This window comes from Mesoplodon bidens (assembly GCF_964165515.1).
Source record: "Mesoplodon bidens genome assembly, chromosome: 7".
In the NCBI taxonomy this organism is placed as follows: domain Eukaryota; kingdom Metazoa; phylum Chordata; class Mammalia; order Artiodactyla; family Ziphiidae; genus Mesoplodon; species Mesoplodon bidens.
This window is the reverse complement of record NC_138164.1, coordinates 108282637-108296782: the sequence shown is the minus strand read 5'-3', so window position 1 is coordinate 108296782 and position 14146 is coordinate 108282637. Positions and strand designations below refer to the sequence as shown.

The 14146-nt window shown below is 63.8% G+C and overlaps 2 protein-coding genes across 19 annotated transcripts in view; one reads left to right on the top strand and one right to left on the bottom strand.

The window, feature by feature from the left end:
* The first annotated feature begins 3394 nt into the window (after positions 1 to 3394).
* On the top strand, positions 3395 to 8508 carry RCOR2 (REST corepressor 2). Of its 4 annotated transcripts, none has more exons than XM_081239875.1 (12): positions 3395 to 4023; positions 4754 to 4810; positions 5107 to 5187; positions 5426 to 5478; positions 5566 to 5727; positions 5835 to 5959; positions 6053 to 6122; positions 6212 to 6427; positions 6786 to 6863; positions 6999 to 7056; positions 7193 to 7308; positions 7547 to 8508. In XM_081239875.1, exons 1-12 carry the CDS (start codon positions 3897 to 3899, stop codon positions 7859 to 7861), a joined length of 1458 nt encoding a protein of 485 aa, XP_081096001.1. In that variant the 5' UTR covers positions 3395 to 3896; the 3' UTR covers positions 7862 to 8508. The 4 variants fall into 4 exon arrangements, with proteins under 4 accessions (XP_081096001.1, XP_081096000.1, XP_081096002.1 ...); XM_081239874.1 differs by having other exon boundaries at positions 7193 to 7425; XM_081239876.1 differs by lacking the exon at positions 6212 to 6427 and having other exon boundaries at positions 7193 to 7425.
* A 211-nt stretch (positions 8509 to 8719) lies between these two features.
* MARK2 (microtubule affinity regulating kinase 2) overlaps positions 8720 to 14146 on the bottom strand; it is a 59187-nt gene continuing 53760 nt past the window's right edge. For 6 of the 15 annotated variants that reach the window (XM_081241149.1, XM_081241160.1, XM_081241156.1 and 3 more), the window contains 4 exons: positions 13534 to 13560; positions 11509 to 11553; positions 10644 to 10890; positions 8720 to 9033 (listed from right to left, as the gene is read on the bottom strand). In XM_081241149.1, coding sequence (XP_081097275.1) covers positions 8743 to 9033; positions 10644 to 10890; positions 11509 to 11553; positions 13534 to 13560 — 610 coding nt within the window. In that variant the 3' untranslated portion in view covers positions 8720 to 8742. Of the gene's footprint in view, positions 10891 to 11508; positions 11554 to 13533; positions 13561 to 14146 lie in introns of all 15 variants that reach the window. The other 9 variants (XM_081241162.1, XM_081241154.1, XM_081241150.1 and 6 more) reach the window with 5 other exon arrangements.

The window sequence follows — 14146 nt, the reverse complement described above, 5'->3', positions numbered from 1 at the left end:
AGCAAATTTTGAGTGGCTCCTATATGCCAGGCACTGAGCACACAGCAGTGAACACAGTGGAGCCAATCCCTGCCATGCCGCCCTGCAGGGAGACAGTCGAGAAATAAACAATCACACAAATAACGTAAACTGGTGTCCCCAGCAGTGTGGCAAAGGCTCTGAGCGCCTTGGTCTGGCTTCCCGGGGGATCTCAGGGGTGAGGAGACCTGTCTGGCCCAGGGGTGGGGGGTGGGGGGAGTGGGGGGCGGTAGGAAGGCTGCAGACACAGCCGGGGGCGTTGGCTTTGTGGAGGCCCGTGCGGGGCCTCGGCCAAGCCTCAGTTTCCTCAACTGGAAAACGCAGGAAGTAAATGTGCCCGGATCACGGGGTTGCTGCCCAGCGGCCTGCAGCCCTCAAAAGGCAGGCACTGGCAGCCTCCCTGAGGAAGGCCGAGGGGGAGCTCCTCAGTGAGAACGGCGGGGAAGGCACTCCCGGAGGCCGGCAGCAGCCCACAAAGCTCAGAGGCGGCCTCAGGGAGGTGAGGGACCTCAGTACTAGTGCTGTACTACTGAGCTTCCCTGGCCCCTCGGCCTAAGGCAGGAGGGGAGGGGCTGGTCCCTGGCTGCCTCCTTTCTCTCCCCTCCCACGCCTCCTGTTCTGGGCCACGTGGCACCTCGGTGCCCCTGGCCTGGGGGAGAATGATTCCCGACCTGGGGCTGGGGGAGCGAGGGAAAAGTGGGTGGCACGTGGGGTACCGCTGAGACCAGGTCCTGTGGCGCACCCGGTCCATCCCGCCCCACAGCCCCAGGGCAGGGAGGGGGTGCTGTCTCTTTAAGAGCCTTCAGGCTGCTGGGAGCAGATGGCCAGGCCGGCCGGGGCCCCTTGTCCTTTGTGTGGCTTTGCACAAAAGAGGGGGCCAGCTGGGGAGGGGGCGGCTGCAGCAGGTGGGAGGGTGGGGCCTTGCCCCTCCCCCTCCTAACCCTGCGCCGTTGCCCCTTGGGGAGGAGGCTGCTCACTAGGAATGTGCCTCCCCTCTCTCTCTGGACACTGTGGACCCCAGAGTCATCCCCAAATTCCTAGGATACCCCTCCCATGTCGCGTCCCACCTCCTAGGCGGAAGCCTCATCACACCAGGGCCTAGGGACTCCCCCCCCTCCTCTCTACGCCAAGGAATAAGCCTCCCCTCCCTGCCCCCTCCTCCAGAGCAGAATCTTCTGGCCCTGAGCTCCAGGCCCTAGGGAGAAGCGAGAACAGAATTAGGTTCTTATTGGGGGGAGGGGTGCTAAGGAAGGAGGGACGCCTGTGGCTGGGGGTACCTGGGGCAGCCCAGGAGGAGGCTGGGGAGGCCAGAATAAGCGTGATGCTGAGGCCTGGGGATGGGGTGAGGTGCTGGGCCCTGGACCCTAAGCATGAGGATGGAAAAGTGGCGAGGGGGAAACGGGGGACCCAGCTGAGGCCCTGCCTCAAGAGGGGCTGGTGTGGGCAAAATGGAAGACTCCATCATAGGAGAGGGCTGTGAGCAGCGATGGCTGCCTGCCAGGCAGGAGGGGACAGAGATGAGAGGCTCCCTAAAGACTGGAGGTGCTGGGGGCAGGGTGGCCACTCAGGAGGAGTAAGGCTGCGGAGTCTCTTTTCCATTTGTAGCAGAGCCCTTAGCTCAGACCTGCCCTTGGCCCACTCGTTCTCCTCTATCCAGACCTCCCCACCCTGGGGCTTGGTGCCCAATCCATGATTTAAGAGGAGGAAAAAGGCCCCATAGCTGTGACCGGAGGTGTGGCGGGCAACGTGGCTGCCAGCTGGGTGGCCCCAGTGTGGCCCCATGTGGCCCGACAGCACCGCAGCCGGGTGGGGTTGTGCCTGACTTTGCCCGGCCGCCCGCAGGAGCCCCCAGGACCAGGAGGCCCCAGCCGGGTCGTGGCCCGACCGCAGGACCCCGGCCGGCTGGCCGCAGGCAGCGGGTGGGGGCGGGGATCCATCCCTGGCTGGGCCCTGGGTTGCTTCTAAATTTAGGAATCTGATTACTGAGTGGCCGAGGAAGGGAAGGGAGAGGAGGGTGCGAGTGCAGGCTCGGCTCAGTCTGGGCACAGCGGGGCGTGCCCGGGTGGAGGTGTGTCTAGAAGTCTGGGGCTCGGGTGGGAGGGGCGACGGGTGGGAGGGGGCTTCGGCCTGTGTGCGCGGCAGCACGTGCCTGCGGCGGCGGGGACGGGCACCGGCGCAGCTTGTCGCCGGTGTGTGTGTGTGTGTGTGTGTGTGTGTGTGTGTGTGTGTGTGTGTGTGTGTGTGTGTGTGTGTGTGTGTGTGTGTGTGTGTGTGTGTGTGTGTGTGTGTGTGTGTGTGTGTGTGTGTGTGTGTGTGTGTGTGCTGGCTCTTTGTGTGCCTGGCAGGGTGGCTGGGTCTGGCTTTGAAAGTCTCTGCCCACCCCCCTCCCCCACCTCCGTCTGTGCCGCTCTACCCGCTTCCCGGTCTGTCACTCTGCCCGTGCTCGTCCTGGGGGAGGGGGATGCTGGTCCCAGCTGGGGTGACAGTGAACCCAGTAGGGAGGACACCCAGCTCCTCCCTCACCCTGCAGTCCAGATCTTTCCCTACACTTCCCACTCCCCATCCCGCAACCCCTTGTGCCACTGTTTTGGGGTGCGCGCTGCAGCAGTTAAAGGGAACTGAGGTGACCCCTGGGGACCCACAGATGCACCAGAAGCCAGGCTTTGGCCCGGTAGCTCTTGGAGGAATTCATTCCTCGCCTGTCCGGCCTCCCATCCGCTCTGGCCCCCAAGGGCGCATGAAGGGGGGGGGGTCCCCCCTGCGGAAGGGGGGCGGGGAGTTCCTTGGCAGGAAGGGAAATGGAAGGAAAAGCTGGGCTCCACCCGGGCGGGCGGGCAGGCGGCCTCAGGGCCCCCGGGGCAGGCGGCGGTAACCCGAGCCCACTGGTGTGTGGGGCTGGTGTGCGCCTGGGTGGGGCTGACCCCCGGCTACTCCTCGGGGGTAGGGGGTGGTCTCCCCCAGGGGCAAGTCTGGGAGCTCGGGGGGCCCGCAGAGGAAAGCGCTCTCCACCCGGGTCCTGACCCCACCCCCTGGAGGTCTAGCCCCGGCCCCCAGGCCCCGCCCCCCGGGCCCTCCCTTCCACCCCAGGGCCAGATGTTCAGCTGGCGGAGGCATCGGCTGGGGGAGGGGTGCTGAGGCCGCAGCCGGCACTACTTCCCTGCCAGCAGCTTCATTGTGTGCGCGAGGAGCGAGCGGCGGCGGAGAGCGGGCGAGCGAGCAGCAGCCCGAGCGCGCCGTGGAGAGCGAGCGCGCCGGGGAGGGTGCGAGGCGGCGCCCGCGGCTGCGCTCCCCCGCCTCCCGGCAACTCTGCCCCAGCACCGCGCGCCGTGCGCGCCGTCCCGCCGCCGCCGCCGCCGCCAGCGCCGGGGCCCCGCCGGCTGCCGTCGCAGGCAGGGGTCTGGTCCGGGCAGGGGTCCCCTCCCGGGGACTGGGGCATCCTGGTGCAGCCGGGAGGCGCGGAGCCCGCCGGGGGCGGCAGTCGCGCCGCAGCGCCCGCTCGCTGAACTGCGTGGGCAGGCGGGCATTGGGGCTCCAGGGCGCTCCGAGGGCAGAGTGCCCAGACTTCTCCGGGGAGCCCCAATTCCGGGGAGCGTCCAGAGCGAGCGCGCCCCAGCCCCACCGGACCTTGCGCTCATCCCCCGCGTACCCCACTTCTACACAAACTTTTCTGACACCCTCACCCGGGGGGGTCGCGGAGAGCGCTGGGCTGCCCGCTGGGCTCCTGCCCCGCCGGACCCTAGCCACGCTTGACCTCCTGCCTCTCGTAGCCTCGGTGGCGACCTCTCCAGGCCGGGCCGGGCACGGCACCCCAGGCGAGCGCGGCAACGACCGCTGCTCTCCGAAGGCTCCCGCGCCCCCCGGGGCAGCTGGGCGGGGTAATGCCCTCGGTGATGGAGAAGCCGAGCGCGGGCTCCGGGATCCTGTCCCGCAGCCGGGCCAAGACGGCGCCCAACGGCGGACAACCCCACTCGGAGGATGACAGCAGCGAGGAGGAGCACTCGCACGGTGAGCCCGGAGGCCTAGGGTTAAAGGCGCACCGGCCCGGGTGGGGCGCGGAGCAGGGCGTGGGGGAGAGTTGCCGACCACGGGGGTATTATACGGATGGTTCCTGCCTTGCCTGGATTGGAGCCTGTGCCTTGCTTCTCCCCCAAGCCGGCACAGGGAATCTGGAGGCTGGGCCCCTAGCTGCCGAGGAGGCGGTCCTGCCTGCCCCCTCCCTGCCCTCAGTCCCCGAGGGACTCAGGCATCCCTCCCTTTCACAGCTTGGGCTCCTCGTACCTTGCCACCTTGCAGGGGACTGAGGTCTGACTGGGGCAGGAACTGGAAAGACACCTCCACACCGAGCTGTGGGGCTCCTGTGGTGGGGAGGAGCCTTGGATTCTCTGCAGGAGGGCTGTGGTCCAGGTCTAGGGGCAGCCCTCCAACCCCCCCCCCAACTCCCCCCCCCCCGTCAGAACAAAGGGCTCTGCTGGGCCTGGGCTTGAAAACCGGCCCCTGTCCTCTCCCCCACCCCCCCATGGCTATGGCTAGGCAGGTCTCTCCCTTTTCCAGTTCCTTCTGTGGCTGAGGGTAACTGAGGGGAAGATCAGGGAAAAGTGAGCCTCCTGGAAGATGGGGGCCCTGGGTGGTCAGGAAGGAGAACTCCAGGCCAGCCACCTCCCCCGCCACATCCTCCCGTCCTCCCTCCCTCCCTGGAGTCCTGACTGCCTCCCCCCGCCCCCCACCGGCTCCACAGACAGCATGATCCGCGTTGGAACCAATTACCAGGCCGTAATTCCGGAGTGCAAGCCTGGTGAGTGGCAGGACAGGCTGTGAAGGGGAGGGGACTGGAGGGCCCATGGCTTGGCCCTGAGCCCCACCTGGGGGAACCCTTGGCTGGCGCCCACTGTAAGGACAGGCGGGGGTGGGTGGCCGGCCCTGTGGCATGGTTAGTTTTCCTGCTCTGCCTTCCTGTCTGGGTCTCTGTCCCTCCTTCCCCTCTGGGCCTCACCTCGCGGGCCCCACTCCTCCGCTGCCCTCTGGCCGTGGGTCCAGGCCAGCGCCACCAGGCTGATGATGGCTTCCCTCCTCTGCTCCGTTGCCTTTCAGAGAGCCCCGCACGCTACAGTAACAAGGAGCTGAAGGGGATGTTGGTGTGGTCGCCCAACCACTGTGTGTCAGATGCCAAGCGTGAGTGGGGTGGGACCCTGGGCTCATGCATACCCTTGGGACCTGGGGCCTGGGGTTCATGCCAGCTGGCAGCCAGCTCTTCTCAGAAGTGGGCTGGAGGCTGAGGTATGTGGGTTCAGCCCCTGCCCTGGGGCTCAGGCTCAGGGGCCTAGCCCCTGGGGGCATACCCCTTTCCGGGCAGGCCGCGCTTAGGGGTTGTAACCCCTCCTCCAAGACCTGGCTCCTCCCGCCCCTGCAGTTGACAAGTACATTGCGATGGCCAAGGAGAAGCATGGTTACAACATCGAGCAGGTGAGCCTTGGCCCCACAGGGATTTGGGGTGGAGACGGGACAGTGTTGCAGGCAGCTGAGCCTGAGTTGTCCCCTCTCCTGGGCCAGGCACTGGGCATGCTCCTGTGGCATAAGCACGACGTAGAGAAGTCGCTGGCTGACCTGGCCAACTTCACCCCGTTCCCAGACGAGTGGACGGTAGAGGACAAGGTGCTGTTTGAACAGGCCTTTGGCTTCCATGGCAAATGTTTCCAGCGGATCCAGCAGATGGTAAAGCCCTCCACCCCCGCCAGTGCTCCTTGGCCCCTTCTTTCTGTTAAGCCTGCCCGAGGCCCAGAGTCTTAGGTGGGCCCCAGCCTCTGGCGTTGCCCCTCCAGCTGCCTGACAAGCTGATTCCCAGCCTGGTGAAGTATTACTACTCTTGGAAGAAGACCCGCAGCCGGACCAGTGTGATGGACAGACAGGCTCGGCGGCTGGGGGGCCGAAAGGACAAAGAAGACAGGTGGGGGGCTCGGGGAGGCTCTGGGTGGGGGTAAACTGAGCTCCTGGGGGCCCTGGCCCCTGCCTTACCCGGCCTTGGCCCCCGTGTAAGCAGTGATGAGCTTGAAGAGGGACGAGGAGCCGTGAGTGAGGGGGAGCCGGACGCTGGAGACCCCAAGAGAGAGGTGAGGTCCCAGAGCTTCTCTGGCCCTGCCCGCCTGCCCGCCCTCTCCTTGGGCTCTGCACCACCCACCTCCTCTCCTTTCCCTGGCAGCCTCTGCCCTCTCGGCCCCTGAATGCCCGCCCAGGTCCAGGAAAGAAGGAGGCCCAGGGGTCTCAGTACCGCCACCATCCGCTGCGAACTCGGCGGCGCCCTCCCAAGGGCATGTACCTGAGCCCTGAGGGCCTCACTGCCGTGTCAGGGAGCCCGGACCTTGCCAACCTCACACTTCGAGGCCTCGACTCCCAGCTCATCTCCCTCAAGCGCCAGGTGGGGGGGCCCGAGGAAAGAAGGGGCCAGGCAAAGGGGACAGTCGGCAGCTGGGAACTATGACTGGGGGCAGCTGAGGCGTAAGGGAGGTTGTGTGGATGCCAAGCCTGCATCTGCCCCACCCTCTGGGCTTCTGGGTAACGTGGCGTTCTTTTCTGGACATTAGAAAAACAAACAAGCCTGGTCTTTGAAAAGGGCCAAACCCCAGTGTCTCCCCTACTGAATGGTTGTGAGGGAGAGATGAGGTAGATGATGGGTGGCAAAGAGCTTTGTTGGGAAGTAGGGCCCTGGTGAGGGTTGGTATTGATGGCCTCCCTGGCTTGGAATTTGATGTCCCTTCCTTGCCTTGCCTTCCCAGGTGCAAAGCATGAAGCAGACCAACAGCAGCCTCCGCCAAGCCCTGGAGGGGGGCATCGATCCACTCCGCCCCCCTGAGGTGAGGCTGCTCTTCAAGTCTGGGTGCAGGAGGGGGTTCTTTCTGGTGGCACAGCAGAAAGGGGAGTTTTTCTTGGGTAGCAGGGCCTCTGTTCCCATATTTTTGAGTCTCAAGGATATATTACTTGCTCTCCAGGCCAACACCAAGTTCAACTCCCGCTGGACCACGGATGAGCAGCTTTTGGCAGTACAAGGTGGGTGAGACTCGGGAGAATAGAGGGCCCCAGGAGTCTCTCCTGCCCTCCAAGGAGCTGGGGCGAAGGGGAAGGATCAGGGAAGTAACTCGTTCTAAGGGGGTATTCACACCTGCTGCCCTTTTGACCCTTGCAGCCATCCGTAGGTACGGCAAAGACTTTGGGGCTATTGCAGAGGTGATTGGGAACAAGACTCTGACCCAGGTGAAGACCTTCTTTGTGAGCTACCGGCGCCGCTTCAATCTGGAGGAGGTACTGCAGGAATGGGAGGCCGAGCAGGATGGGGCCCCTGGAGCCCCCCCGGTCCCCATGGAGGAGGCTAGGAGAGGGGCTCCCTTGCCAGCCCCAGCCCTGGAGGAAGACGATGAGGTGAGAAGGGGAGAGAGAGCAAAACACTTCAGAGAACAGAGGAGAGGAGCTGCCTCCGCCCTTAGACTGGGCTGAGGGTGTGCTTGAGCCTGGTTTCTCACTCTTCTCTCGCCCCTCTCAGGTCCAGATTACATCTGTGTCGACATCAGGACCCCGATCGGGGCCCCCTGCGCCACCCCCTCCTCCGCCTCCCACCTCACTGTCCCAGCCGCCGCCACTGCTGAGGCCACCTTTGCCCACGGCTCCCACCCTGCTCCGCCAGCCACCCCCACTCCAGCAGGGCCGCTTCCTCCAGCCCCGGCTGGCCCCCAACCAGCCCCCACCACCTCTCATCCGCCCTGCCCTGGCTGCCTCCCGCCACGGTGCCCGCCCCGGCCCTCAGCCCGCACCCACCCTGGCTGGAGCCCCCCTGGAGCCTCCAGCACCCTCGCTCTGAGCCCCGAGGCCCTCCGCCAACCGGAGGCTCCAGAACCCCTTTGCCGGACGTCCTCGGGGACCTCCAGCTTCACTGAGGACAGAAAAGACTAGAGCTCCCGCCAGGTCTTTCGAAGACCCAATGCTGCCGATGGGGGCACAGCCTGGACCCCCGCGGGTTCTGCACGTCTTTCTGGCAGCCAGCCTGTCTCCACCCCCACCGCAGCCAGGGTCTGGGGCCTTCTGAGCTGGCCCGAGGGTACTTTTCCTGGCTGGGACTGGAATGGCTGCCTCCTAGTCTGCCAGGGCCTGGCCTAGGGGTCCTGCCCTTCGAGTGTAGGGGGTAGTGACCATAGCCTGGGGGTGGGGGACAGGACAGTTGAGTGTGTTGGCTGTTCTTCCTCTTCCCCTTCTTTTAGCAATAAGTCTGGGGTGAGGTGGGGAGGGAGCTGGAGGGGGGAGTGGGCAGAGAGGTTCCTTGGGGCCTGACAGCAGCAGAGGCTGGAGAGGTGGCTCTCAGGTCTTCGGGGGCCGGGTGGAAAGCGCTGAGGAGCCCTGGGGGTGCCCGCTGTGCCCACTGCCCAAAAGCTTAGAGAAAGGAGGGTTGGGAACATACGCAGACACGGGTTTATTTTTCAATGTTTTTAAAAAATAAATAAAACCTTCAAGCTCACTGAATCCTCTTTCCCTTTTGGTTTAAGGGTCTTGGGCTGCGCTTCCTGTCTGTGCCATGAGGGTGGGGAGGGATCCCGCCCAGCACCGGCCTCTCCCCAGGCCCCAGACGGGAATCGGTTCTCCCCTGCGAGGCAGGCAGGCTGGGCCACATCTTGCCCATGGGGACTGGGTCCCTGCCCGGTAGGAAGAAACAGGAGGAGGCAGCTCAGATTCCAAACATTCTCTTTATTACGTGTTTGATCCAGAGGAGAAACTAAGTGCAGGAAGGGGGGCTGGGTGGGGAGGGGCCACCTTGCCTGGGAGCCGCCCCCCGCCCCCACCCCCTTTGGGAGCCAAGCCTTGCCCTCCCGGCCCCTCGGAGCACCCGGGCTGTTCCATAGGGCAGGAGGCCGGAGGGGAGAAGGGAGGGGGAGCCCTTGGTGGGAGCCGGAGCCCGCATTCAGGGCTTGGGGCAGGAGGGCTGAGGTTGGCGAGGCCCCTTCCTGGGAACCAAGGGCTCGACTTGCCACGGAGCCAGGCCTGGGAGTGGGGTGATGAGTAGGAGTGGAGTCATCATAAATCAAAAAAAAAAAAAATAAAATAAAATAATAAAATAAAAAATAAAACCCATCACAAAAAATGTACAACTCAGGTGAGGGTAGAGGCAGCCTCTGTTCAGGACCCCCTCCCCCAATTTCTCAAGAACAGAAACAGCAGAGAAATAAATTAAGGGATGCAGCGGCTGCCACCAGCCAAGCGCCCATAACCAGCCACTCCCACGCTGGCTGCAGAGGTTAGCAAGCTGGGAGTCACTTGGCCTATCTGTCCCCCCACCCTGTGGAGGGCAGAGGCTCCCGGCCCTGCTGCCCTGTCCAGCCTCCCGCCAGGCGGCCGGCCCCGGGGGCCCCGGGCAGTGTCTCCTGAGAGGAGGGGCGACAGTGTGAGGAAGAAAAGGCAAGGCCGAGAGATGAGTGGTGAGGAAAGTCACTGCTATGGAACTAGCTGGTGCCCAGATTAATGCCAATGAAGGGGAGCAGTGGGGAGAGGGACGGCGAGGGGGGCTGTGCTTTCAGACAAAGGCTCTCCCAGAACGGAGAATGCCCAGCGTCCCTGTTCCGGAGACTAGCAGCCCAGGCGGCCCCCTGGGGGCCGAAGAGCCCATCTGCCCTGCGGTCCCCTCCCCTCTCCCAGCCCTGGGGTCAGCCCCGCCTTCTACCCAGGAGGGGGTGGGAGAAGATGGCACAGACTTTTTGAGGAGGGGAACAAAAGTCCCCACAGCAGCTTGTGGAAGGAAATGCCCAGCCTCTGGGGAAGGAGGGGCAGAGGATACAGTGTGGAGGGAGGCCGAGCCCCGCGCGCCTAGCCTGCCGGCCCCAGAGCAGCCGCCAGTCCCACCGCTTCAGGGCTGTGCGGCACCCCTGCCCCCAGCCCCCAGCCGCCCAGGCCTCCAGCCCAGGGGCCTGAGGTCAGGGGAAGGCCACCTCTGGTGGTTTGCTTGGAGGGGAAGGAGGAGAGGAGAGGGGAGAAGCCCGCAGTGGGCCTGGCGGAGGGCCTGGCAGGGAACTCCACCACTCTTGCCTGAGAGTGTTCCAGCCCTGAGCCACCCTCCCGGGAAACCCCACAGATCCAGTCTCGACTGTCCCAATGGGGCAGGGAGGAAAGGTGGCCGCTGGGATTTTTTTTTTTCTTTTTTCTTTTTGGTAATAAAAAATTTCTTGGTTTAGGCGAAATACTCTGTGCAACCGCAGTACCGAGGGGGAGCCCTGCCCCCCACCCCTCCCTCCCCTTCCTTTGCCTCCTGTGGGAGAGAGGGGGGAAGGGGGAATATCTGGGCAGGGCTAAATGTGGGGGGCGGAGAACCATCTCCCAACCCCCACAAACATGGAAGAAGAAACTGAGAGGGGCGGGGAGGGGAGAAGTGCCAGCAGGGGAGACACACCAATCCACCTCTGCAGTCTCGCCCGGCAGGCGGAGCGCCGGCCCCAGCAGCTAAGTCCAGCTGGCCGCCTCCGTCGCCCCCCACTCCCGGCAGCCTGTTAAAGCTTAAGCTCGTTGGCTATTTTGGAGGCAATGTTTTTGAAGGCCATGGAGGTGCCCGATATCCGCTTAAATCGAACACCGTTGAGAGACAGCCGCGGCAGTTTGCACACCTCCATCTCCCACTGCACGAAGTTCTCGTGGCCTGGCGTGCCATGCATGCACAACAGCATGTACTTCTCGTGCAGCTCGCTCTGGCAGCTGTTTGCGTCCAGCACCTTGCGGATCTCCCGCATCATCTCGTTGGGCTCCATGGAGCTCGTGGTCTTCATGCTCCACGTGAAGCGTAGCGAGCGGGGCTTGGCCTCCCGAAACTCCTCCTTTTCCTTGTCACTGCCGCCGCTGCCCACCACGTGAGGTCTGCGGAGAGGGCAGAGGCGGGCGTCAGGCGCCCCACCCACAGGACAGCCCCCATGGCAGATGGACCCCGAGACCAGAGAGGAGAGCGGGAGGGTGCCCGGGAGGCGGCAGTGCTGGAAGAGGGAGCATTAGACCCGGCCCAGGGAGCAGAGGGAGGGCCAGAGGGGTGGGCGGTCTCATCTCTCAGGGCAGAGAAGGCGAGAAGCCAGCCCCCGGCAGGGGGTGACAAGGTGACAGCTCCATGCTTTCCTGGGAAGAGGGCAGGGTCAGGGAAGAAAGGGGAGCATGCGCTCAGTAGCCCTGAGCAGTTCACAAACTGGACAGAAAGAAGTGCCTGATTCACAGGAAAGTGAGCTTGTCGAGGGGTAGGAGTCTAGAGTCCCAACCGCACGGCCCAGGGCTCCCGCTTCCAGAACACACCAGACCTGAGGAGAAGGGCCCACACCCACTGCAGCGGGGCTGTGGGGGTCCTCTGAGGAAAGGGAGACCCCAAGAGGGGGAGGACAGGGCGCAAGCATGGGAGGAAGAGCCAGGTGGCAGAAGGAAGAGAGGAGCAGGAGGCTCGTGGCAAGGCCGGCGGCCCGGGCAGGGCTGGCGCTGGCTCCGGCCCTCTCTCACCTGAGCGTCTCCACTCGGTCTTTGCTTTCAGGTTCATTCAGGTTCCTCAAAAAACAGAGCGAGGGAGAGTTTAGTGCTGGGACCTCTGTGAGGGCGGGTCCGGGGAGGTGCCGCCCGGTGGGTGGGCGGGACCCAAGCCCAAAGGCCACTCGCCCATCACCTAGCAGGCCAACATGGCGCCTCACACTGGCAGCTCAACTGTCCCTCTCCAACAGGGAGCCCAGCACGCGGGGCCTGCCCCTCCCCACGCTCTCAAAGATGGGTGCCGGGAGGAGCCGGGGGAGGAGGAGGGTGTGGACATGCGGGCACACGCATGGAGCACACAGCCCACAGCCAGGGCTCGCGCGGAGGGCGGCTTCTGCACTAGCGCCCCCTGAGTGGGTCTCAGAACTGTAGTCCTCTTGGAGGGAAGGGGCGGGGTGGGGGGGAAATAGAGGTCTCTCTCAGGAGGCTCAAACGGCCAAGGGCCGGACCTGCTTTGAGTAGGCCTGGGGCTCAGTACCTGGGACCGGGTGGGGAGGCGATGGGCCCTGAGGCCGGCTGTGGACAAGCCCACCTCCCCCATTCTTTTATAACTCCCCTGCCTGCCAGGCCATCTGCAGGTACAGAAGGGAGGACAGAGGGCAGAGCAGGGCAGACACCTTGGGAGGGGGGGGGTGGGGAAGAGGTCTGGCCCCGCTGAGCGGCTTCTCCAGCTCCTGGCTGGAAGATGGGTGCCTGGAGCTGGGAAATTGGGGAGTGCAGAGGAGGGCAAGGATGTAAGGAGGAGTGAGAGAGAGCAGCGGCAGCACATGTAAAAGGAACACAAAGACACAACAGACACACGAATGCAAACAAGTGCACTGCGAGCAGGGAACCTGGGCTGTGCAGGGGAAGGAGCCTGGCTGCTCTCTCCCGCCCCACCTGGCTCCTGCCCTGTGGGTGGAGGTACCCTGCAGGGCAGGCCCCCACTGGGGCCCCATGAGTCAACAGCCAGCCATGCAGTGAAGAGCTGGGTGGCGAGCGGCGAGCGGCTGGAAGGGGGAAAGCCTGAACACCCTGCCTTGGCCGCCGTTCTGTCAGCTGGGGCACCAAAGGGGCTGGGCCGACGGCCTTGGGGAACCAGGGCTCCCAACCTGGCCCTTGGTCCTCAGCTTGGTATTTGGCCCACCCAGGCCACCAGAGAGGATGAAGACAGGGCCAGGGGTGGCAGAGCCAGGAGCTGGCCTAGGAAGGGGGACACCTGAGGGAGGGGGGATCTCCCACTGTTTTGCCAGGGCTTAGGGGCAGACGGCCCCTGCCCTAGAATGTCCCAGCTTCTGGCTCTTCGGAAGTCACAGGCCATAACTGGAGAACACAGCCCAGAGAGGACGCAGCTTGATTCATCCAGAAACGGCTGGAGGCAGGAGGTATGCTGGGGTGGGGGTGGGGTCGGCCTAGTTCTGCAGGAGCTGCCAGAAGGGGGTGCTGTGCCCCACTCGTGAGGCAAAGGCTCCTTGGGCCTGGAGGTGTCAGGCTGAAGTCTTGAGACCCCAGTGTCCCTGTAGTACCTCCAAAGTCCTGCCATCCCATAGGACAGGGGCAAGAGGCCACAGAGCCCTGAAGTTCAGGGCACCAGGGAAGGGGACGCCCAGGAGACCCAGAATGAGAGACCATCCCAGATGCACTTTCGACCCCGGGGGAGCTTCCTCAGAGCGCATGCACAGACACGAGAAAGGGCTGGAAAAGGAACCCAACGCACCTGTGACCAAAACCCAGGGTAGGGGATTGGGGGGAAGGAGACAATCTTAAAGGGAGAATTCCCTGAGAAGGTCCCCCTTGCTTGGGGACAGGCCCAACGTTTTCAGAGTCATTTGCCCTGAGTGGGCAAACGTGGCCTTGTGGGCCGCCCAGGCAGAGGCAGTCTTCATCCCTTTAAGATGGCAGAGAGAGGACCCCACAGACGTGGTTAGCAGATGCAGGAGGGAGCAAGAGCCAGAAAAGGGGAGTTAGTGATGGAGGCAGGACACAGGACACAGACGCACACACAGCGGGCTCAACGCCTACCTTCTGGCAAACCTGAAAGACAGATTTCTAAAAAAACAAACAAAAAAAGACAAAATAAAAAAAGAAATAAAAAAAAAAACCCAACAAGACGGTATGTGGATAAGCAGGTGGGGAGTGGGCTTTACAGGTTCAAGGGTCACCCCACTCGTGGAAGAGCCGCTCAGCGAGACTAGAGTCCCAGATGTCCCAACCTGCTCACGCCCCACCCTGCAGCCCTACACCTGCATTCCGGGGCTGGAAAGGGGCAGGCTTGGCTACTCTAGCTGAGTGGAATGAAGTGCAGGAGGAAGGGCAGGCAAACCTGTTCTCTCCAGGGCTCCTGCTGCGTCCTGAGCTACACTAAGATGGTTGAAGGAGGGGTGGGATGGAGACAGGGAGCAGCCCGAGAGGCCAGATTACTGGATGCACCTCAAGAGTCAACGCTGTCCTTTTGGGTCATCAGGGGCCAGGTGTGAGAAACCTCATGAAGAGAACCTTCACGCTGGTTCCCACGTAGGAAAGCGTCAGAGTGCCTCAGGCAGCAAGGGAGCCATCCTAGGCCCCCACCAGCTATTTCACTTATGGCCTTCATCCTGGCAACCCCCAGCCCCCCAGCAGAGGAACGTGGCAGAGG